This window comes from Magnolia sinica, chromosome 5, assembly GCF_029962835.1.
Source record: "Magnolia sinica isolate HGM2019 chromosome 5, MsV1, whole genome shotgun sequence".
Lineage (NCBI taxonomy): Eukaryota > Viridiplantae > Streptophyta > Magnoliopsida > Magnoliales > Magnoliaceae > Magnolia > Magnolia sinica.
The window spans coordinates 97,192,933-97,215,993 of NC_080577.1; the positions used below are offsets into that span (position 1 = coordinate 97,192,933).

General features: G+C 40.1%; 1 protein-coding gene across 2 annotated transcripts in view; it reads right to left on the reverse strand.

Moving 5' to 3' along the window:
- Positions 1–23,061, reverse strand: part of LOC131246366 (ATPase family AAA domain-containing protein At1g05910) — a 46,388-nt gene that overhangs the window by 9,867 nt on the left and 13,460 nt on the right. For both annotated transcript variants that reach the window (XM_058246420.1, XM_058246421.1), the window contains exons 3-10: positions 14,639–14,743; positions 12,644–14,488; positions 12,362–12,550; positions 12,103–12,245; positions 11,457–11,702; positions 10,675–10,861; positions 10,429–10,494; positions 10,074–10,323 (exon numbers count right to left, since the gene is read on the reverse strand). In XM_058246420.1, coding sequence (XP_058102403.1) covers positions 10,074–10,323; positions 10,429–10,494; positions 10,675–10,861; positions 11,457–11,702; positions 12,103–12,245; positions 12,362–12,550; positions 12,644–14,488; positions 14,639–14,743 — 3,031 coding nt within the window. The remainder of the gene's footprint in view (positions 1–10,073; positions 10,324–10,428; positions 10,495–10,674; positions 10,862–11,456; positions 11,703–12,102; positions 12,246–12,361; positions 12,551–12,643; positions 14,489–14,638; positions 14,744–23,061) is intronic.

Consider the following 23,061-nt stretch of genomic DNA (forward strand, 5'->3'; position numbering starts at 1 on the left):
GAGCCCACACTACCTTACTACCGATCACTAAAAAGCAAGAATCTACCCTCAAATCCACTTCTGCAGCGATACCCTCCAACCAGGGGTAAAGATCACTAAGTTTTTGTTCCCCCGCCCATCTATCCTCCCAGAATCTAACCATCTTTCCATTCCGCAAATAGAAACCTACTCCATCCCATACTTTGGATTTGACCAACGCCTCCCCTTTCCACGCATGAGAAGCTCTATAGAGAGAAGATGATCTAATCAACCACCCTCTATCTTCAGTACCATATTTCTTTGCTAACACCACTCTCCAAAGCACATCCTTCTCTACCCCAAATCTCCACACTAATTTACCTAACAATGCTAAATTGAACTTGTCCGACAACCTAATTGCCGCTCCCCCCTTGATCGTACGGTTTACACACCTATTTCCATGACACTAGATGAATTTGTGGGAATCCTCCGCGCCTTTCCACAAGAAATCCCTCCTCATCTTATTTAATTTTTCAATCACTGACTTCAGACATTTAAAAAGAGACATGAAGTACACCAGAAGATTAGACATTACCGATTTAATCATGGTAATTCTAGCCCCTATAGAGAGTTGGCGGGATTTCCACCGAGAAAGCTTGGCCACGAACCTCTCAATCACCCGATCCCAAATCTGAACCGACGGTCTTCCATTGCAAAGGGGGAGACCGAGATATGTGGTAGGCAAAGAGCCTACTTGCCCTCGAGCATCATTGCAAACAGATTCGCCTCCTCTCTCCACACTTCCACCCCCAAAATTTCACTTTTGGATATATTAACTTTTAAGGCCCGATACCACATGAAAATCAATAACAATCGAATGAAGATTTTAGACATAACCTTCGTTTGCTTCCCAAAACCAAGTGAAAAGTGTGCCACCCACTGGAAAATCTATGAGATTAGTTCCACATAGAACCAAATAACTTTTATATAACCATACTCCACAAATGAGAATTCAATCACGGTGAATTCAACGGATATTTTCTCTTAGTTTGAGATCATTAAGGTGAGTTGTCATCAAAATCCAGTGGGCGATAACCTCTCTACTCTATATCACAGGTCTTGGGGAGAAAGATTACTCCCTTATCTCTATCTTCCATCTTCACCCTCTCCTGATCCCACCACCAAAATCCTCACAATCATGCATTTGACAACATTCCAATCAACACTATACTTGGTGCTTTTGGGTTTGAATTTGATCAACTATTTTTGCACTGTGAATCCATTTTCAAATAAAATGCATAGAACCATCTAAGAAATAATACTCACCACCACCACCAATGTTTTATGCATCAGTATCGCACCTCACATTGCATACGCAACACAACGATATCACATGTATTGGGAAATCTATCACAATCTGAGGGAAAAATTACAAAAAGATGGAATTTTTCAATGAAACTTCAAGAGAGACATGATTACATGCTTCTTCTTTCTTTTTTTTAAAAAGGCAACGAAAAATTTATTAAAAGAACCGCCATGGTGGCACAAAAGCTACAACCCAAAGAAAAGCACTGCAACCCTAAAAAGGCAAACAACAATCTTTCAACCCATCTATGCAAGAGGCCCATTCCTCTACATTTAACAATGCCCTACTATGGACTCACTCCATTGAATTGCTCTCATTTTGAAAGCACCTTCCATTCCTTTCTCCACATATCCCCCAAATGCTAGCCAGCAAGCATAGCCTCCAAAGAGCCCTAGATTGTTTCCGAAGGCCCACTCCATGTGATGCCAAGAAGAGCTTTCTGACTGAGCTTGGAATCACCCAAGCTAAATTGAAGCTCCTAAGGAAACCGCTCGACACATGATGCACGAATTGGCAATGAATGAAGGGGTGATTAACTGACTCAACGTAACATACACATAACACATAAGTTAGGGATCCCCACTGAGCGCCTCTGAAGATTATCCACGGTTAGGATTTTTCCTTTCCAACTAAGCATCTGAAAACTGCAACCTTCCGGGGAGATCTATAAGACCGCACATGCCTCATCTTCTCGGGCTCTCTGCCCTTCCTTTTCACTTGAAGAGCATAATAGGAGTAAACCAAAGAGGTGCCTAACTTGTCCTTCCATCAAACTATTCTATCACGCTCCCCTCTCACCGAGCAACACAGTTGAATATAATATAAAAGCAACACAAACTCCCCCACCTTTTCATCACGAAGGGATTTAAGACAAGGAGGGGACTGTACGACTCACTCCCCAATGTGAGAGAAGCATCGAGCCACCTTGATGTTGCTTCCCGTAGATAGATAGGCCATTCATGGAAATGCTTCTTTCAGGGAGCATTTGCCTATCCACACATCTTCCCATCAGCGAATTTTTTCCCCATTACCCAAGGAAAAGCCGACTCCTTTGAAGAACTTAGCCTTTATTGAAAACACCCATTTCCAAATGGTTGATGCTCCATACAGAGAGGAGTCTCTAGTACTCCACCCTCCATCTTGGCATCCATACTTATCAGCCATGAGCTCCCTCCATAGAATGCCCTCCTCTGTCCCAAACCTCCATAGCCACTTCCCCAACAAAGCGAGATTCATCAACTCCAAATCCCTTACATCAGCTCCTCCTCCGTACAACTTACGCACCTCCCCCCAACCTAAGAGATGGAACTTTTTTTTTTCTCTTCCAAACCCCGCCATAAGATTCTCGCCTCAATCTTTATAGCTTGACTAACACCACCTTCGGGCATTTGAATAGCGACAAGAAGTAAACTGGTATGTTCAAAAGGGTTGTTTTTATAAGGGTTATTCGGCCACCGAGAGAGAGATATCGACTCTTCCACATTGCCAATTTCCTTTCAAACCTTTTCACTACTCTGTCCCACGAGTGTTTAGATGGCTTACCTATGAAAAGAGGTAAACCAATGTAAGTAGATGGGAAGGAGCCCACCACACACCCAAAGATACTCCCCAACTGCTTGACCCCCATCTTGGGCAGGCGAACACCTAATATCTCGCTCTCAGCTATATTAACTTTCAACATCGACACCGGTTCAAAGCATCTAATAGTCATCCTTGGCTTTTCCACCACCACCACCACACACACACATCATTCAAATTTCATACCATACAGGTACTAAAATACATTAAAAGATACAAAAGAGTGTGGCCAATCTATGGATCAGCCTACACTCATCAACATATCAACCAATTTTGGTTGATCATCATTTGTTTTAAAAAGTATTTTTAATCATTCTCATTTTTTAATTATTTTTTTTCTAAAAAAATAAAAAAGTGTGTTTGATAAATAAAAAAAGTGCAGGAGCGTAGTTTTGTCACTTTGGTTTTGTGTGGCAATATGGTGCCCCTCCCAAAGTTGCAGCTCTTGCTTGGCTTGTGGGACAGAACAAGGTGTTCACTAGTCATTATTGATAATCATTGAAATGGGATGATAGTGCTGCCATATGTTTGTGTGGTGTATGAAAAATTAGGAATTGGTCGATCATCTCTTCATACATTACTCTTTCGCCAAGGAAGTTTGGGATAACTTCTTCGTCTTATTCGGCATGTCATGGGTCATGTCGAGTTCAATTGAGAATTTCCTTTTGGTTTGGCATGGGGGAGGGGTGGGAAAGATAGGAAGGACAATATGGGGACTTTCATTGTTGGTTGGCATTTGGTACATTTTGGGGGAAAAGGAAAAATCATTGTTTTAGGAACTGTACTCAAAGTATTCTGTAATGATCAGTGTTCAAGTTTGTCGGTATCGCTACAAGTTTCGCTAGCTGGAGATAGAGATATTATATCGTTATCGCCAATAATATCGTTGATAACCAGAAATGCAGGAAAACGTGGGGGAAACATGGAGAAAATAGTAGAATTTTTCAGTGAAACTCCAGGACATGCCTAAATGCACATATTTACATATTTAGGAATTAAAAAATTACAAAATGAATGCATTACATCATAAGTTTTCATTTAATGGAGCCCATTTTAATGTGTTGTATATCCATGTTCGTCCATCCATTTTTCTGGATCATTTTAATGCACAATCCCACAAATGAAGTTGATCCCAACCTTATGTAGACCATACCATAGGAAACAGTGGTGATTGACCATTGAAAACTTATGGTGGGCCACATAATTTTGGTTCAAACTGAAATTTGTTTGTTTTTTTTTTCCCTCTAAGTTTATGACACCTTATTGATGGTTCGAAGGGTTAACAAAACAATACAGTGGACCTAGCAAGTTTTCCAAATATAGGGATGTGGGTGGGACCCTAACCATGGGCCCACCTCAATGTATGCATTGTATATCTACACGGCCCATCCTTTTTGCCAACTCATTTGAGCGCACGGCTCAATAATGAAGTAGATCCAAATCTCAGGTGGACCACACCGCGAGAAAAACATACACGTGAGCTTGATCCAAAGCTTTTGTGGCCCCTGATAGGTTTTCGGCACTAGCCAGTCGGTCCCCACTGTTTCCTATGGTGTGGTTCACGTGGGCATTCAATCTGACCCATTTTTCGGCTCATGACATAAAATGATTTTTCAAAATGGATGGACAGTGTGGATAAAAATCATACATCACGATGGGCCCCACAGCTAGGTGTTGCCGGGGCTATACCCAATCCACTTCCATTTGTCAATTCGCGGGGGATGCATATTGCTTACTGACGTTGCCAGTAAAGAGGTGCTACTTGTCAATGTTCCTTGGGCCCACCATGATATGTGTGTTATATCCAAACTGTCCATCCGTTTGGCGAGATCGTCTAAAGGCTTGGAACAAAAAATAAGACAAATCTAACTATCAAGTGGACCACACAGCAAAAACCAGTGGGGGTTTGAACGTCTACCATTGAAACCCTTTTTGGGGTCATAGAAGATTTGGATCAATATGAAATTTGTTTTCCCTCTTCATTCAGGTATTTTTGACCTTATGAACAGATTGGATGTAAAATAAACGTTATGGTGGGCTCTAAAAATTGTTTAACGGTGAAAATCATTATCTCTGCTGCTATTTATGGTGTGGTATAGATGATCTTTGTATATGATTCATCTTTTGCATAATGCTCTAAAATGGTATCTAGAAATAGATGAACGGTGTAGATATAATAAATACATCACTGTGGGGCCCATGTAACTTTGATCTCCTTTGAACTGTTCGTACAACTCGGAGCTCGAGGAGCGTCAATGCTCGTCTTCGCACGACACGTACCTACAGCAGCGATATAGCTGGTGTGAGGTACACTAGCCAATCAGCTTCCTCGGTACGCAACCGTGTCTACTTCCCAGGCTCGAAGTTTTTTTTTTGAAAAAAAAAAAAACACGAAAATATCAGAGCGAGAGGATTTCTCGCTGAGGGGTTTTTGACCGAGGGTTTCAAAACTCTAAATCAGATCCAAATCGAGGGGAAATCTGGCATAATTTCATATTTTTCGCCGAAATTGCGACATCGATATTCCAATTGGAAAAAAGGGGAAAATTCATAAGTTTTTCTTACCTACCAGGGTTGTCGATCGAGGCCAAAGGGATTTTGTTCTTCCGAGTTCCGATCAAGTACGAAAATCGTGAAACTAAAGTTTTTTTTTTCCTTTATTTCAGCCACACCACGCCGATATTCTTGGCGGGAACCCATTTTTATTGATGATATCGCCAAAAAATGGGTTCTTGCCGAAAATTTCGCTGATATTCTGTATAGAAACGAAAACTTGGGGTTTTAGTGTCACCAGTGCAGCACACCGATATTATCAACGATAATATCGACAAATCGTCGACAACAAGAACACTGGTAATGATAAAGGTGGTCGTAATGGCCACCACTGTAACCTTTATGATACAAGTTAGAATGGCCATTATGACCTTTATGATATGAGTTATAATGGCCATTATGATATCTCTCTCTCTCTCTCTCTCTCTCTCTCTCTATCTATATATTGAAAAAACCCAAAAAACTTGTGTATTGGCCCCGTAATGGACCGTCATGGCCTTACAGGGGCCATAACAAGCCATTATGAGGGCTATAACAGCCGTTATAGGTCATTTTTTCTGTAACAGTCGTTATGACCATTACGACCCCGTGACGTGTAACGGTTGCCACCATTACCTTTACGGCCCCGTAACAGCCGTTATGACACACCATGACCATAATAGGCGGGTATTCAAGGTGTTTCGTAACGGTATCGGTAGGCGTAATGGTGCCCACTGTTATCGATACGGATACGCCCCGTATCGACCAATACAGGGCCGTAACGGCCAATACGGGGTGTGTAACGGTGCATTTTTTTTTTTTGTTCAAAAAATTATGGAAAAATATCCATTAAATCTGGAATATTCGAAATATTCCAAATATGCATTCATTAATAATTTGGAACATGTTTATGGTAGTGTAACGGTCCACTCTTTGGTGAGAATGCTATATAGGGTTGTCTGATGGATTTATGAACCTGGAAACCTAGAATTAATTGCAAACCTTTTATATTTAGTTTTCTAACTATATAATATCTATATAAATTTACTATAATGAATGTAATACCAAAACATCTTATATTTTCAAGTTTTCCTTTTATTTATAGTACTAGTGCATTGCACACTTCGTGACTCACATGCATTTTATTTCAATATATAGAGTTTAGGGACTTCTATATCCTATTATGTAATTCATATACCTAACAATGTGATATCATTTTCCTCCATAAATCTTTAAAAAAATTAAAATTAAATTGAGGTAAATAGTGTTGTTGATTCGGGGTTGGTTTGGGGACCATTTGATGCCCCAAACTAGCCTCAAATTAATGCAATCTATTGGCACTTATCCCACTAATGGATTATTGGACATTTATTGGACAGTGAAAAATGAAAAATATCAAATGGTCTTATTTCAAAAAACAAGTGTCTGCAAACTAATGGTGAAAATTGTAGGAGTTATTTAATTTTGGGATTGTGACTAAGTAACAATGGTCCCAAAATTTAATTGGTTAATTTTGAGTTAATATATATGTCATGTATAAATTTTTAGGGCCATGTACTGGGGTCCACTCGATTATGTATTATATATCCATGTCATCCATCTATTTCGGCAACTCATTTAAGGGCATTGGAAAAAAAAAAAAAGAAGGTAAATCCAGATCTCAGGTGGACCACTAGTGGGCCAGGTGGGCCACCTCGATGTATTTGTACATCAATGCCATCAATTTGTTTTGCCAACTCATTTTAAGGCATGGTCCAAAAATTCAGGTAGATCTAAATCTTCAATGGACCACTAGTATCCCTTTAAAAGTGGGGCCCACCTCAATGCATTTGTTGTATATCCATGTGGGCCATCCTTTTTGCCAACTTATTTTAGGGCCCGGTCCAAAAAATGAGGCTGATCCAAATCTTAGGTGAAACACAAAATAAAGATTTAATTCCCACCATTAAAAATTTCTTAAGACATTTTTTTTTTTTTGGATCAAGCTACTATTTGTGTTCTCCCTTCATCAAGGTCAAAGTCTATGCGACTTTATCAACAGGTTTGATGAAAAATAAACATTACAGTGGATGGCATGGATATACTACACATAAATCAAGGTGGGGCCCACGTAACAAAACAGTACAAGTGCACTGTTCAGCGTGCATCGCAAAACATGTTAAAAAAGAAACTTGAAGTGTGTGGCTGTAAAACAGCCACGCAATCCATTCCTTTTTCCGATACCGAAATGAAAAAGAAGAGAGAGAGAGGGAGAGAGGGAAACCGAAAAGAAAAGGAGAGAGAGAGAGAGAGAGAGAGAGAGAGAGAGAGAGAGGAATAAGAAGAAAAAGGGCCGCATCTCGAGGAGGAGAGGAAGAAGGAGAAGAAGAAGAGGAAGAAGAGGAAGAAAAGGAGGAGAAAAGAAAAGAAAAAAGGTTTTTTTTTCCCCCCAATTTTCTTTAAGCCCGTAACGGCCGTTACAGGCACAAAAAAGAGGGGGTGGCCGTTACAACCCCGTAACGCGTAACGGTATCAACCGTTACCGGTACGTATCGGCCGTTACGGCTGAAACGTAACCGATTTTGAATACCCTGCGGGTATTGGAGATTTTTATTAGGGAAAATTTGATTGTAACTAAGCGGGCCTTGGCCTTAAAGGTTTTAGGCAAAAGTTCTTTTTCTCCTCCTTTTGGCCTGGTTTGCAATTCCTTCGACTTCAACTTTGTTTAATAAAATCTTCACCTTTCAAGGTAGAAAAAAAAAAAAGAAGAAAAAAGTGTGGACAATATATAGATCACCCTACAAGTAGCATCCTATAACTTTCCACACTTGCTTAAATAAGTGAAAAGATGGGATGTTTGGATTTCCCCAATTTCTTTTGTTTTCCAAGTTTACAATTCAAACAAACTTTTCTCAAATCCATGTCAATGCAATGAACATCATGCATAGCTATGGATTGTAACTAGTTTCTTCATAATATATAAAAGGAAACAATTTCAAATGAGAAAAAAAAAAAAAACAAATTTTTCTCACCCAATAGGGTCCCTACCCATTTTCGCTCTCGGATTCCGATCTCCCCACCAAAAACAAGATTTGTTGGTAAACAACTCAAGTGGAGTTGCCTAAATGAAGCTAAGAACAATTTCCCCCAATTTTTTTTAGGAGATGGTTTTTCTTTTTCTTTTTTATTTTTATTTTCTCAAAATGTCACTGTACATGCCGAGTATCGATGATACATATCAATTGTATCATTAATACAAGAATTTTTTTTTTTTTTTGAAAGATAACACAATTTATTAAACAACAAAAGCAAACCACAAAGAGAAAGAGACAAAAAGCCGGGCTGTTGAGATAGCTACCCAGCTACGACCCTAGAAAAAGCACATTACAACCCTTAAGCATATCGATGCTGGAAGCCCACTCTATAATTAAAAGCCTCACCCTTTGAGATACAAACTTCACCGATTTACTCTTGTTGTGAAAGCATCTTCCATTTCTCTCTTCCCATACGGACCACCAAACAACAAGGACATTCTCCATAGCACTATCCTTTGCTTTCCCAAATTGACTCCATGCCAAGCTTTCAAGAGTTCTCCTGTTGATGAAGGACCACAAAACTTCGAACCAGGAGAAGATGACTACCCAGATTTGATTCATGAAGGTACAATGAACAAATAAGTGATCCACTGATTCCTCAGTTCCCATATAACATATGTAGATATTTGGGATAACCATCGCCCTCTTTCACAAATTATCCACCGTCAGAACCTTCTTCTTTTTTTTTCCTACTAACCAACCAAAAGCTGCGATCTTTGTCTTTCTTTTTTTTCTTTTTTTTTTTTTTGGGCGGGGGGGGGGGGGGGTATGCCAGACATGTTTAGTTAGCTCCTTTTCGCCATTAATGACGTCTTTATTAATGGTATCCTAGAAGGATCGCACCGAGAAAGCACTAGTTTTGTCATACCTCCACATTAGGCTATCCGAGGAAGAAGGGGCCAAATGACAGAGATGGATATGATTAAGAAGGGCCACGAATTCCTTGACCTCATCATTCCACAGGAATCTTCTGCAAGGAGGTTCCCAAACCACCTATCCCCCAGTAAGGAATAGCAATCGGAGACCACAATGGATGGATTAGGGGGCAGGTTGTAAATCCGCAGGAAAACCTCTTTCAAGGGAACATCACCCACCCAAATATCTTCCCAGAATTCAATTTTCTCACCATTTCCAAAAGAGAAGCCAACTCCTTTACCCCACACCACAACCCCCACCCCCCCCCCCCCCCCTCATACCCTTGTCCCCAATCTCTAGACATGATGATTACTAAGCAAATGTTCAGTAAGCAGCTGCCTACTTGACATCAACTATTCTTTACCCAGGCTGCGGAATGGCTGGCGCGCTGCTACCATCTAAACACCGCTATAAAAATTTAAATCCTTCTTAGCAAGCCCTTTTTTTTTTTTTTCCTAAACAGCAGAAAAAACGTTGACAAATCACTTATTCTAGATCATCTAAGAGTAGCCCAATCATCAATTGAATATATGCAGCACAAACCAGCAATTAGTGATGAAGGAACAAGGAAATATATGAGGGATGTAATAGTTTACTGATAATATTGGATGTTAATATGAAGAAACACTTAGCCCAACAAAAAGAATTACCTGCTTGCTCGGTGTCAATGTTCCTTTTTGTTCGCTTCAATGCTTCATAACTCTGACACAAATTCATCTCTGGTTGGACATGACGAAGACGGGCACTTGTTCTAGTAACATTCGCCAGTTGAACAACAGGCATTGCTGGAATACCCAAGCCCCCCATATCATCTGGCACATGCATTGGCCCTCCCTGTTCACCAATCTTATCACAAAATGTAACAAGTACTGGGTCCATCTGTGACAACATCCCTTGCACCTGGAACAAAAACAATTTCTGAAAAAAGAGAAACTAAAAATGGATATAGAGACAGAAAAACTCTATCTTTCAAGGCAAACAATAATTTAAAACCATAGGGCATACTGCATCTCGAAGTTCATAAGCTCTGCTAACAATCCTAGCACCATTGTAGTCATCTCCATTATAAGCCTGTAAATTAGAATGATGAAACATCAGCAAACTTCATGATGTGACAAGTTATTGAAGAATGAAGATCTACTCTCAGCAAAGCGGCAAAGATCATAGTTGCCAATTAATGCATGGTCCTGGCTCAAGTAATCCTGGCACCAGAAGTGCATGTGCTCATATATAGTCATAGGCAAAAAATACCTTTGCATTGGCAACAATAAGGTCAATGTCTTGAAGAAATGATGAACATGTAAGATACTGTCCGCAGTCTACATGCTGTAAAACAGTGGCCATGTCCATGGGATTTTGAACAATTGAATGATAATTGGGTGCATCCTCATCCATGACTGGATAATGGAACACGCTGAAACGTTTATCATACAGAATCCTGCAGAATAGCAACATAGGGTGGAAAAGTCAGTTTTCAGTCAAACCAGACATGATTTCTTTCTTTATTTTTCTACTATTCATAAAAGATTTGGCAGATTCAGAGAGTATCATAAGTTCTCTTTGGGATGGGTAGTAGCAGTAGTTTTTGGCCGGGGTTCTTAGAAAGGTTGCAGCTCATCATCTGGATATCCAAATTGTGCTTACTTATGTTGTCATAAACACACCTTTTGAGAAATGACCTGTTTGACTAGGCTACCAACCTTCTATAAATGATGCCATTATCATTGGATGGTAGATGAGATGTAATTTCTTTTGACAAGTAGAAGCTCAGAGATATGGCATCATTTCAGAACTGGTCATATAGTGGATTCTTGCAAATAATATAACCTGTAAATTTATCATAAATGATACAAGTCGCTGGGATATATGACCAAATTAACTCTCTAGCACAAAATTTTGAAAAAGAGATGTCTGCCATTTTTGTCCTTCTTGTCATGTGCACATTATGAGTGCAGCACAAGGCATCCAAAGAGAACTAATGGATGCAATTAAAGCTATCTTCATGGGGGTTATGAGCTACAACTGTGCCTGACCGATTGCAAACATCACGGAGACACATCCTAAGTCGGCGAAGGGCATGCTGCTCGGCTTCTGCTTTGGCCTTTATCTCTGAAGCTTTTGGACCACTCAGGGCCTTTGGTGCTTTGGGAAGTTCCGGAAGAGCTGTTGGCTCTTTGGACTGATTTGACATGCCTTCAGATGGGATAGAGAAAACAGCTTCAAGCAACCGCTCAAAAAACATTGTCCTGTCCCCTGCAGATGGTTTCTCCACCTGATACCTGACAAAGAGAACACGATACAAGATATTAAGAATCACATTCACCTTTCAAAAAAAAATAACTTCAATTTTCGCTAATTATACATAAGAAAAGGGAAAACACGTGAAGCCATAAACTATGATTGGTTTAGATTCTTCATATTAGTTAGAGACACTGATAAAGACCACTTCCGAGCAAAAATATCGAGGAAAGTTAAATTCATTCAAAGGTGAAATTCGACATCAAGTTAATTAGAGCAGACAATAAAGGAAATCTAGGAACTAGGTTTGAAAAATTCAAAGGAATATAAATAGAAATAACTTCCACGGAAAGGGGATGCCTGATGAGAAATGGTTCATCATTCCCATCATGAGGAGGGTGAATGCAATAATAGAGTTCAACTAGATTTGGTAAAGCATACACATTACGGGCAGCAAATACTGAAGAAGACTCTTCATCTAGTTCTGAAATTGGTACTGAACATGTTCCAAGTAATAGTATCGGCATATCAGACGGCAACTCCTCCAAAAGAGTCAACAAGACTGCCTTCAGCTGCTCATGGGCCTGTCATTTTAATCATAAAAATTCCAATAAAAATCAGGGAATCAATTATTTCTGTTTAATCTAAGTTTGCATGAGCATCAGTTATGAATGCTAACACAACATCTTTAAGTACTCACAGTCTCCCACCAAAGCTGAAATTGAGGTAGATAGAGTATTGAAGGAGTTGTTCTCCTTGCTTCACCAAATATATGTACCAATGCCTCCTCTGGTGCCTTTGCACTTGGATCCGAAAGCAGCGATGGGAGGCCAATAGAATGAACAGGAAACTTCTCCAGTTCATGTAAAACAGAAGGCCCAAGATGGTCCTGTTAAACTAAAGCAGTAAGTAAAAATTCAGACTGTGGGTCCCATTATGACCAGCAAATGCCTATATAACAGCAAAATTCTGAGATAATTACCATGCCAACACCTTCAACACCGCATATCAAAAGCCGAGGCCTATACACAACAGGAACTGCAGAACCATAGGAAAAAACAGGGAGTTTCACAGCATCTGATGCTGCAAGAGAAGGAAATATCTCGGATATGTGATCCATGAGTTTCTGGAGATGTCCTTGTAAACAAGGAGCAACAACAGATGACAACGGCCTTGAGTGCACAATGGAGCCTCTGTGAGCAGCAGGAGTAATTGTAGACATAGCTTCCAGGAAATGATATTTTTCAACCTTAACTGAATCTACGTCAATGACAAACTTGTCATCGCTAGTGTATACTTGAGGATACTTTTCACGGAATGCCCGTATGGCAGCTTCTGTGCATAGAGCCTTTAAATCTGCTCCACAATAACCGACACAACTAGCTGCAAGTTCCATCTTAAGTTCTTTTGTAGGGGGGTCTTTCCATTTCCGTGTATGAATGTCTAATATTTCAGCACGTGCCTCACAACCTGGTAAAGGAAAATTGAATTCACGATCAAACCTCCCAGGACGACGCAAAGCTCCATCTATGGCATCAATCCTGTTGGTGGCACCAATCAATACAACCTGCCCGCGAGAATCAAGACCGTCCATCAATGCAAGTAAAGTCGACACGATAGAATTGTGAATTTGTTCTTGTTTGCTAGACCTAACAGGAGCAAGGCCATCTATCTCATCAAAGAAAATAATGGATGGCTGATTCCTTTGAGCTTCTTCAAAAAGCAATTTCAGTTGTCTTTCTGCTTCACCAACCCATTTGCTGAGCACGTCAGCTCCCTTGCGCATGTAAAAACTGACCTTCTGACCAGCCTTTGATGCAGCACAAGCTAATGCTCTTGCAATCAATGTTTTTCCTGTGCCAGGAGGACCGCACAACAAGACTCCCCTTGGTGGAGTGATGTGATAATTCGCGAAGAAATCTGGATAGAGCAGGGGAAAAAACACCATCTCTTTTAAAGCATCAATGTACTCTGAAAGTCCTCCTATGTCATCAAAACTTACGCTTTCATCGACCTGTAATGGTTGAATGTCTGCACCACCCTTTGAACTTGGCCCAGCAGTTTGAACACCTGTAGTCAGAGAAGCAAAAGCATCACCTTGGTGACCCCAGCCAGATGCAGCAGCATTCAATCCCCATGCTGCTGTCCCATGCATGTCTAGTCCACCAAAGAGCCATGGTGCCCCACCCCTACTTCCACCTCGAGTCCAAGGATTACTGGGACCTTGGTCCAGCTCATCCACAAGAAGAGAGTCATCAGAATCTTCATCTCTTGTTAATCGAAGCCGCTTATGGACACGAGAACTGCCCTTTCTTACCTCCCTGCTGCTCTTGGCACTCATTCCTTGATGCAGCACCCTGCGAGGAGAACGCTGTCTCTGTTTTCCTTCTTTCTCTGGATAGAATCGGCGAACCTCTGAGCGATTACGGAGATCATATCGCCTTCTTCCCTCCTGTTCTTCTTCACCATCTTCATCATCCCCATCCTCCTCTCCTTCATCGCCACCCTCCTCCTCCCCCTCCGCCTCTCCTTCATCCTCACCCTCACCCTCACCTTCATCCCCACCATCACCCTCAACATCATTCCCATTTTCTGCTTCATCTTTGCCAACCTGCTCTTCAGAAGAATCCTGGTCATCATCGGACTCTTGATATGGCTGCTGATATGACTGCACTCTTGCCACCACTGTAGATCGTCGAGGACGTAGCCCTTCACGACGTGGAAGTGATTTATTCTCTGTGGTCTTTTTACGATTTGGTGGTGTAGACAGATCATCCTGACTAGCACTAATTTCAATTTTACTTTTAGAAGAACGGAACCTTGGCCTCTGCACCAAAAACCACACCAGTCAGTTTCAAATATTAGTTACATTACCGTGTACTCTGACAATTTTTTTTTATCTTCGAGCTCCCTTAAAAACAAGCCAACAACTAACCTCCATAAATATTCCATGCTTGGGAGAGTATTAAAATCTCACCATTAGGTCGTCGTCTTCAGTTCCAGAACTGTCTGTATCATAATCCTCCAGATTGAAAGAAATCTTCCTTTTCCTGGTAGAACGCCGAAGGTTTGTTGCAATTGACTGCATATAAAAAGGAAGATCACATGTCACTAGGTACTATAAAGGCGCTATATATAGCATCACAAAGGCATCTAAATTTTCTTTCAATGCAACCATGGAATTCGAAATTACTGTCAGCAGATGCATGTCTGAAATTTGTAAAGACAACATTATCAGTGTAATGGTTCAACAGATATAATAGAGAATTCAGAACCTCCAACTATGGAAAGTGTGTACTAGTTGGGATAATCTCTCATCATCCTTTTTCTAGCTTTGCGTTTATCATTTCTTAATAAAATTTTGAGTTTCTATTCTTTTTTTCTTTTTTTTTTTAGAAGTGTACGTCAGTTCTTTTGTCTGAAGGGATTAGGGAATTCGATGAGAGGTTGGCTGTTAAGGAATTTGTCAAGAAGCACAATGGTAGACGCCACATGAACAGAAAGTGGAACAGTTTTCCAATATGATGATACACAAATCATGAGGGACAGGCTGTCGAGGAGAAGATCAGAATGTCGCCTCGTGGTGTGGAATACCGAAGTAGAGCAGAAGGCAAACTTCCATGAAGGGATTCAGATTTAAAATGGGTTGGCTCTTGGGAGGATCTGTGGATAAAGGGGATTTCCCTTGCTTGTATATTTTCTAGACTATGCCTTTTGCTAGTTGGAACATTCTTGTCAAAGATTTCCTCTCCGGTAACCTTTGAAAAAAAAAGAAAGAAATATGAAGTCATGTAGTCACTTCTCTTCCATTGTAATTTGTAGGACTATACAATTGCAATGGTGGTTGGGCTTCTTGATCTTCTTAGCGCGGCTGCTCTTTACCATTTTGAGGATAAGCGTTTGTGGGCTCCAGCTCAAAAGGTTGTTTTTCTTCCAAGAGCTCCCTTAAGGTGTCATGACCGATTGCGACTACCAAGCCGCTGTGTAGGGGACTTGTGCTCTCTCGTGTAGAGGTATTTTGTTGATTGGCCACTACCAATAAGATCCTTACAAAGGATAACCATCAAAAAGAGAAATTAGACTCTTCCCAAAAACTCCATGTGTTCGAAAGATGCAAAATCGGTAGTTCATCTCTTTCTCCAGTTCAAGAGGGCAATCTCAATTAAGACACCTTTCGTCTCTTTGAAATCAGTTAGGTCCTTCCGGGCTCAACAGCAGACCTCATGGACGGTTGTAGTGGTGGGCACTTTAAGCCTAGAGGTGATGCTCATGGAAGATGCTCCTGCATGCTGTCACGTGTAGGCCTAACAAAAGGTGGAACAGTGGCTCGTTTAAGCCTGGATTTTCAACTGGTTGGGCTGGGCCTATCCAAAAATTTAGGTGATAAGATGAGGGAAAGTAGACGTAAATGGTTTGGTTGTGTGCACTGGAGACAAAGAACCGCACTAATTAGGAGTGAGTTGGTACGAGTTGATAAAAGGGTGAGGAGAAGGCCAAAAAGGATGTGGATGGAGGTGGTAAGAAAAGACTGACTTATGTCCAACAGAAGGTGAGTGGAATGGCATAACAAGATTCATGTAGCCGACCCCAATTAAGGGGATAAGGCTTAGATGATGATGACCTCCTAGCACAGGCCCCACTCATTGCCAGCCTTAATCATGCGAGGCATTTGGAAAGAAAGGAATGATAGATATATGTTTTTGAGATAATCCCAATATCATTAGTGGTAGAAGTTGCAATGTCCTTGGTTGATTAGGATTTGTTTTTGGCGATTTCAAAGGGTTTTCTAAGTCAGATCTTATCCCTGGGTGGGGGAAGCAAGAAGATTCATCCTTTAAATCCATAGCTTGGATTACTCCTGCCCCAACGGTGGAAGCTCAACATCCATGTGAGCTCAATAGGTAACCATTGTGACAAATATCGGTGAGATAGTGACAAAATCGCAATAATCTCACGGAAATTTGATCAAACAATATTATTGTGATACAATATCACAATGTTTTCAAAATATCCCTAGTTTTTCATTTCTCAAGATTTTATCGCGAAAGCACATAAAGATATTTAAAAGTTAAAATAATTTATTTTGTAACTACATATTTTTTAAAATTTTACGATAAATATTTTTAATATTTTATTTTCATTTTTCAATGAGATTCTCCTGGTAATATCGCAAGAAAAATGTCAATATATGAAAATCTCCCGACAAATTTCCAGGCCAAGAAACTGAAGAGAATGAGATCAGATGAGCATGGTGCTGTCAGTTTATGTTTTTCAGGCCAGCCAGTTTTGGGATCCTTGAACAGGACTGAGTTTTAATACAGGCCCAAGGCCCAACATGTATTGAATTTGGGTTGTTTGTTGCTGATATTTTCCCTTAAATTTAAGGGTCTAAATTGCTATTTTGGATTATTTTAGTTGAAGATTTTGTGGATTCTTTGGAGATCTCTTATTTTTCAGGGGGATTCGCATGGGCTATTTTTAGGCCATTACATTTGGAAAAATCTTTGTAGATTCTTTTGTTGCTATTGAATCGATTTGATTGACATGGAATCAATCTAATAGCTGCGAAATATAGTTAAGATTTGATAAGGTTTTTAAGATGGTTCTTTAGGGTAGTTTTTGCTGGAGGTAGAGGGGATATAAATTTTTTCTGAATTTTAGTAAGTTGTTATTCAAGCTTGTGCAAGACTTCAATACCAATAAGTTGTTTATCTCCTATTCAAATAATCTCATGTTGTGCATGTCCTTTGTCCATTCTAGCGATTTGGGTATCGAAATCTCATTGACTTGATAGCCAGATTGCATCATTAGTATTAGAGCAGGTGATTGTGGGCAAATTTGACTCTTCATCATCTCCTAATGGCTCGAAGTGGGTCACAGAAGAAGAGTTCCCACAAGTAACCCAACTAATCCTCACACTCACAAAGCAGGTAAACCAACTCACCCATACAGTATCCATTCCAGTCACACTAATCAAGTGAGAGAACTCCAACGTGGAGGGAATCTGAAAACCGAAGTTGGAGCACAAGGAGGTGTAGGTGAAGCTCTCAACCACAGTCCTAACCAACAATAGGTGGCTCAAGCTAGTAAAGACACTAAAGATCAAGTTCTTCAATTGTTAGAACATGATAAAATGGGAATTGATGTAGATGACCTCATCATTTGGTTAAGCAAGATGGAGAAGGTGTTTAAGTACAAGGAGATCACAGGCAATCAAAAGGTTAAATTAGCTACCACGAAGTTTTCCGATCACAAGTTAGCTTGGTTGAACAATCTCTGAGCCGAAAGAATCTGTCAAGGTAAGGAGGAAGTTCTCAAGAAAAAAATGAAAATAAATTAAAAAGAAAATACTCAACCTCCATCAAAGATTTTGATGTCACAACTTATGTTAAGGGAATAAATCAGTGGACCAAATACATTGAGGAATTCCATGCCTTGACATCAAAGATGGGATTCCATGAAGTATGAGGACTATAAAATATCAAGTTAACTTAATGGTCTTAACTTGGAAACGAGGAATGAATTGGCCTATGAGGAGGTGTTTAAAACGTCCAATGCATAAACACTTGCATTGAAAGCAGATGAGATATTTAACAAGGGACTTGGAAAGCGATTTGATGCCCTACAAGGACCATCATCAACGATAGGGTACCAAGCTAACTCCCACGAAAAACGATTGTAAGACCTCCCATAGGCCGAGATGGTAGGACCACATCCAACAATAAAGACAAACCCCCAACCCAACGGGAGGTGGTTATGGAGGGGCTATTACACCCAAGAAGGGACTCCTTTTTAATGTTTTAAGTATGCGCATCCAAAATATAATTCTTTTTTTTTTGTGTGTGTGTGTGTGTGTTTTACATAAGTTCATAATTCAAGTAAATTTGGCAAAGGAGAATATATCGAAGACACTCCAGATCATTGTATTAAAAAATGGTTATGTAAATGTCATATACAAACAGAAGTAAAACAACACATGATTAGAGTATGAAGAAGGTGAATGTGAAGATGGGCACAGCCTATGTAAGATGTAGCAAATGTATCTGGAGATTTTGGGAGAGATTAATTATCTGACAGGCAATGCTAACAACACCTTGGATAATTGATGAGAGTCAATGGTTGCAATAGAGTATCTTTCGCACTACTTGTATTCTTGTGGGAAAATGTGCATGATTCTAGTGGATTGGAGAAGCAGTGAGAACATGATCTCGCACCAAATGGTGGATAAATTAAAACTTAATGAACACAAGCATCCAACGTCCATGCCAAATTCATTGATCCACGAAAGGAGTTGAAATCTCCATTAACTATAGTTGCTTAGTTTCCGTTTCTATTGGATGAGGTGTGGTGTGGTGTGTCCCATGGATGCATGTCACATTTTGTTGTAGAGACCAAGGTTGCGTGACCAAGCTATGAAGCACTTGACTAGGGCTAACCATATTCCTTCGCCAAAGATGGTGTTAATATCATGTTCACTCGATAAAGCAGCTTCCAGCACCCAAATCTGATAAAGAAGAGCAAAAGTCCTCACTCCTAAGAGTAGAAAAGTTGGAAGCGAAAAGAAAGGAGAGTCAATATCTATGTCATGGTTTCCAAAAAAGAAACAAAACAATCAAAAGTTCCACCTCCTATACAAAAGCTCCTTCATGAATATGAAAACTGTGCCATAAGAATTACCGGTTGGATTCTCCTATAATGAACTTTCAACACTATATCGACTCGATGCCATGCTCAAGATGCACACTGCCAAGTAAGGCCAACTGAGCACATTAAGATCCATTGGCATGTCGTAAAGTTCCAATAGAAATGGTTAATCCAAAAAAGCATGTCACCATGTGTTGTTCCCGATCCTGCACTGTTTTTGTTTTATTTTTTATTTTTTATTTTTTTTGTGAGCATTGATAATTTTATTAAACGAGAGACCGAAGCCAAAAAGAATACAAACACACCCAAAAACAGGAAGAACATTAAAGTTCAATCCAACAATTTGGAAATTAAGCTAAAACTTTTCATGACAAAGCCCATTACATTACAAAAGATTTAGCTCGACGAAACACCTCCGAAACATTATGTTGACGATTCTTGAAGCATCTCTCATTTCTTTCCTTCCATATGGACCAAATCCCTGCTAACAAACATAAACGCCAAACCTTTTTCCCAACTTCGCCTATACCCCTCCATGCCACATCAACGGCATCACCCATACAATCCCAAATAAAGAAAAGAAATTGTCCCGTACTCTTTTTGCATACGGTCAATGCACGAAAAGATGATCCACCGACGACTCAACTTGATAGCACATGAAGCAAACATTCGGGAGAATCATCATGTGTTTTTGGAGATTATCCACAACTAGAACCTTCTTCCTCACAACTAGCCAAGCAAATGCCACAACCTTTGGGGGAGCCCCCTATCCCCAAACAAATGTTGAGGGATTGATGATGTCACCCGCACTTCCCCCACTTAACAGCCTGTAGCAGGATTTAACTACATATTTACCATATTTGTCACAAAGCCATCTCATTGAATCAGGCACAGAAATCATTGGCTTCACGGAAGATAGCAATCGGAGGAGACCCATTAGTTCTTCGAACTCTATATCATTCAAGTCCCTTCTACACGGTGGAACCCAACACACGTCTACCCCTTAGAATGAGAAGCATCTTTCCACCCTCATATCTACCTCACTAGTTACCCCTTGTAAGTGTAGAAATAATTCAATTAACCTCCGATCTCCCTGCCATATATCCTCCCAAAATCTAATATTTTTTTCCATCACCAAAAAAGAAGCCTATACCTACGCCAACCTTGCTCTTAACCGAGTCAAAGGTATTCCAAAGATATGAAGCCCTATATAATGAGGACGCCTTTGTCCACCAAACCTCACCGTCCACCCCATTTTTACTCCCTACCACTTTCCCCCAAAGAACTCCCTCTTCTAATTTGAATCTTCAAACCCATTTACCTAGAAAAGCTGTATTTATCATCCCTAACTCCGTCAAACCAGCTCTCCTGCATTCTTTGGCTTGCAAACCTCCTCCCATTTGACAAGGTGAAACTTTTGCCTATCTTTCGTGCCCTCCAAAGAAAATCTCTCAAATTTTCCTATTTATTCAATACCAATTTCAGGCATTTGAATAAGGATATGAAATAAACCAAGCGATTAGACATTACCGACTTGATAAGAGTTAAGTCGGTAATATACTAATCTACAAACTATCCACAATCTACCTACCCTCCACAAAAGCACCCAGAGAATCTGATATAACTGCCCCCAATACTGTTTTAACCTAGAAGCAAGCACTTTGGCGAGGATCTTGTATGGACCACCCAAGAGGTCGATTGGTCTAAAATCTCTCAAACTCTTGGCTCCTTTTTTTGGAATCACCACTATAAACGTAGCTCCTAACTATAATGCAATGAATCCTTTGTCATAGAACTCTTTAATAAATTCAAACACATCCCCTCTTTGTCAATTCCCAAAATTTCTTATAGAAAGCGATCGGGAAACCATCCAATCTCGGCGTTTTATCCCCACCCAACTCCGCAATTGCCTTTTCAATCTCTAGTGTTGCTATAGGTTTTCTAACCAATTTGCCAAATATTGGGAAATCGACTTAAAAGAAAGGTTATCCAAGAAGGGTCTGTTCCACTCTTCACTAGATAGAAGATTCTTGTAAAACATAACCATTGCATTACATATATTCTCTTTCCCTTCAACTCTCTAACCTTCCACCACTAGCGATTTAATTCTATTTGATCTCGCTCTAGATTTTGCCACTGCATGGAAAATTGTGTTCTTATCACCTTCTTTCAACCAAGTTGCCTGCGATCGTTGGCTCCATTTGATTTCCTCCTCTCTCAATCTAGCATTATACTTTGCATTATAAACTTACCTCCAACCTATTTCCTCCTCCGAAAGCTCATATTCCTCTTCCTTTAGATCCAAGCATTGAATTTCTTGCAATAAATGACAGTCTCATCATCTCAAGCCCCCAAAATATCTTTTTTCCATCCACATATTTTCCTTTTAAACATTTTTAATTTCTGAAATAATACAAAACCAGCTCCCCCCTGGATTGAGAAGGAAGACCACCAATCTACTCCTTTATCTAAGAAACCTTCAACTTCTAACCAAGCCAATTTGAAGCAAAAAGGATGGGGCCCCCAATCTTCCTCATCCATCTCTAACAAAATCAGAGTGTGATAAAATAAAATAAATAAATAAATAAATAAGGGCCTCGGCAAACCTCTTTGGAACACCAAAGGCATTTTATCTAACCATTCCAGAAACAGCAAGAAATGGTACAATCTCGACTTTATCACCTTGGCCTACCCATTTGACTAGGTAAACTTGACTTCCCCCATTGGAAGTCTATCCATTTCATTTCTATTAATCAATTCTGAGAAATTCCTCATGCTACAAGTCATCCTTCCCCCATTTGACTTTTCAAATGGAAATCTGATAGCATTAAAATCACCACCCACACAACACAGCAAAGACCATCTGCTATGGCACCATCTAATTCCTCCCACAATTCTGCTCTTTGGCACGGTCTAGTTGGCCCATAGACAGCCGTGAAAACCCACCTGAAACATGTTGAAGCTTCCTTTAGCAACAAAGAGACCATAAAATTACCCTTCCAACATTCCTCTTTATGCCACATATTTCAATTCCATTTTACTACGATTCCCCCCACCGAGCCAATTGCATCTAAAGCTTCCCCTTCTTTTTGTCTACCCCACCATAATGAATTTATAATACCCTGATTGATTGCCTGCATTTTAGTCTCCTGGAAGGCTGCCATGTGAACTTTGTACCTCTTACACATATCCCTCACTTGTGCTCTTTTCTGAGGACACCCCAACCCCCTAACATTCCAACTAATAATCTTCATGGAACACCTTTTTGACCCTGTCCCCACTCATCTATTTGACCATTTGCCACCTGCAACACACTGTCAACTTCAGACTCCTTACTAAACACTGCACTGTTACTATTATTGACATATTCCTGCTCCACCTGAATAGCAGTCTGATTTTGTACTACCTGCTGTGGTCATGGCCTTCCCCTTTGTTCAACAAACTCAAAATATGTGACATAGTCTTCCAGTCTGTTGCCAAAAGATACCCTCACTAACCTCGCTACTTCCATTGTAAATGATTTGATTCGTTTCATCCCTTGAACCATTAAAACTTTTGCTAACTTTTTGTTGAAACCTCTTTTTCATTGTTCACCTGACGTTGAACCGCTAACAGAGATATCTCCTTTGCTCCCACAATATCAGTCAAAACTTTTGGAACCATTGCTAACTGCATGTAATCAGCACTGACTTCTTCACAGCCTTGCCTAGACCTGCTAAGAGTCAGTGGAGATATAGCATCTCCACTTCTAATGAA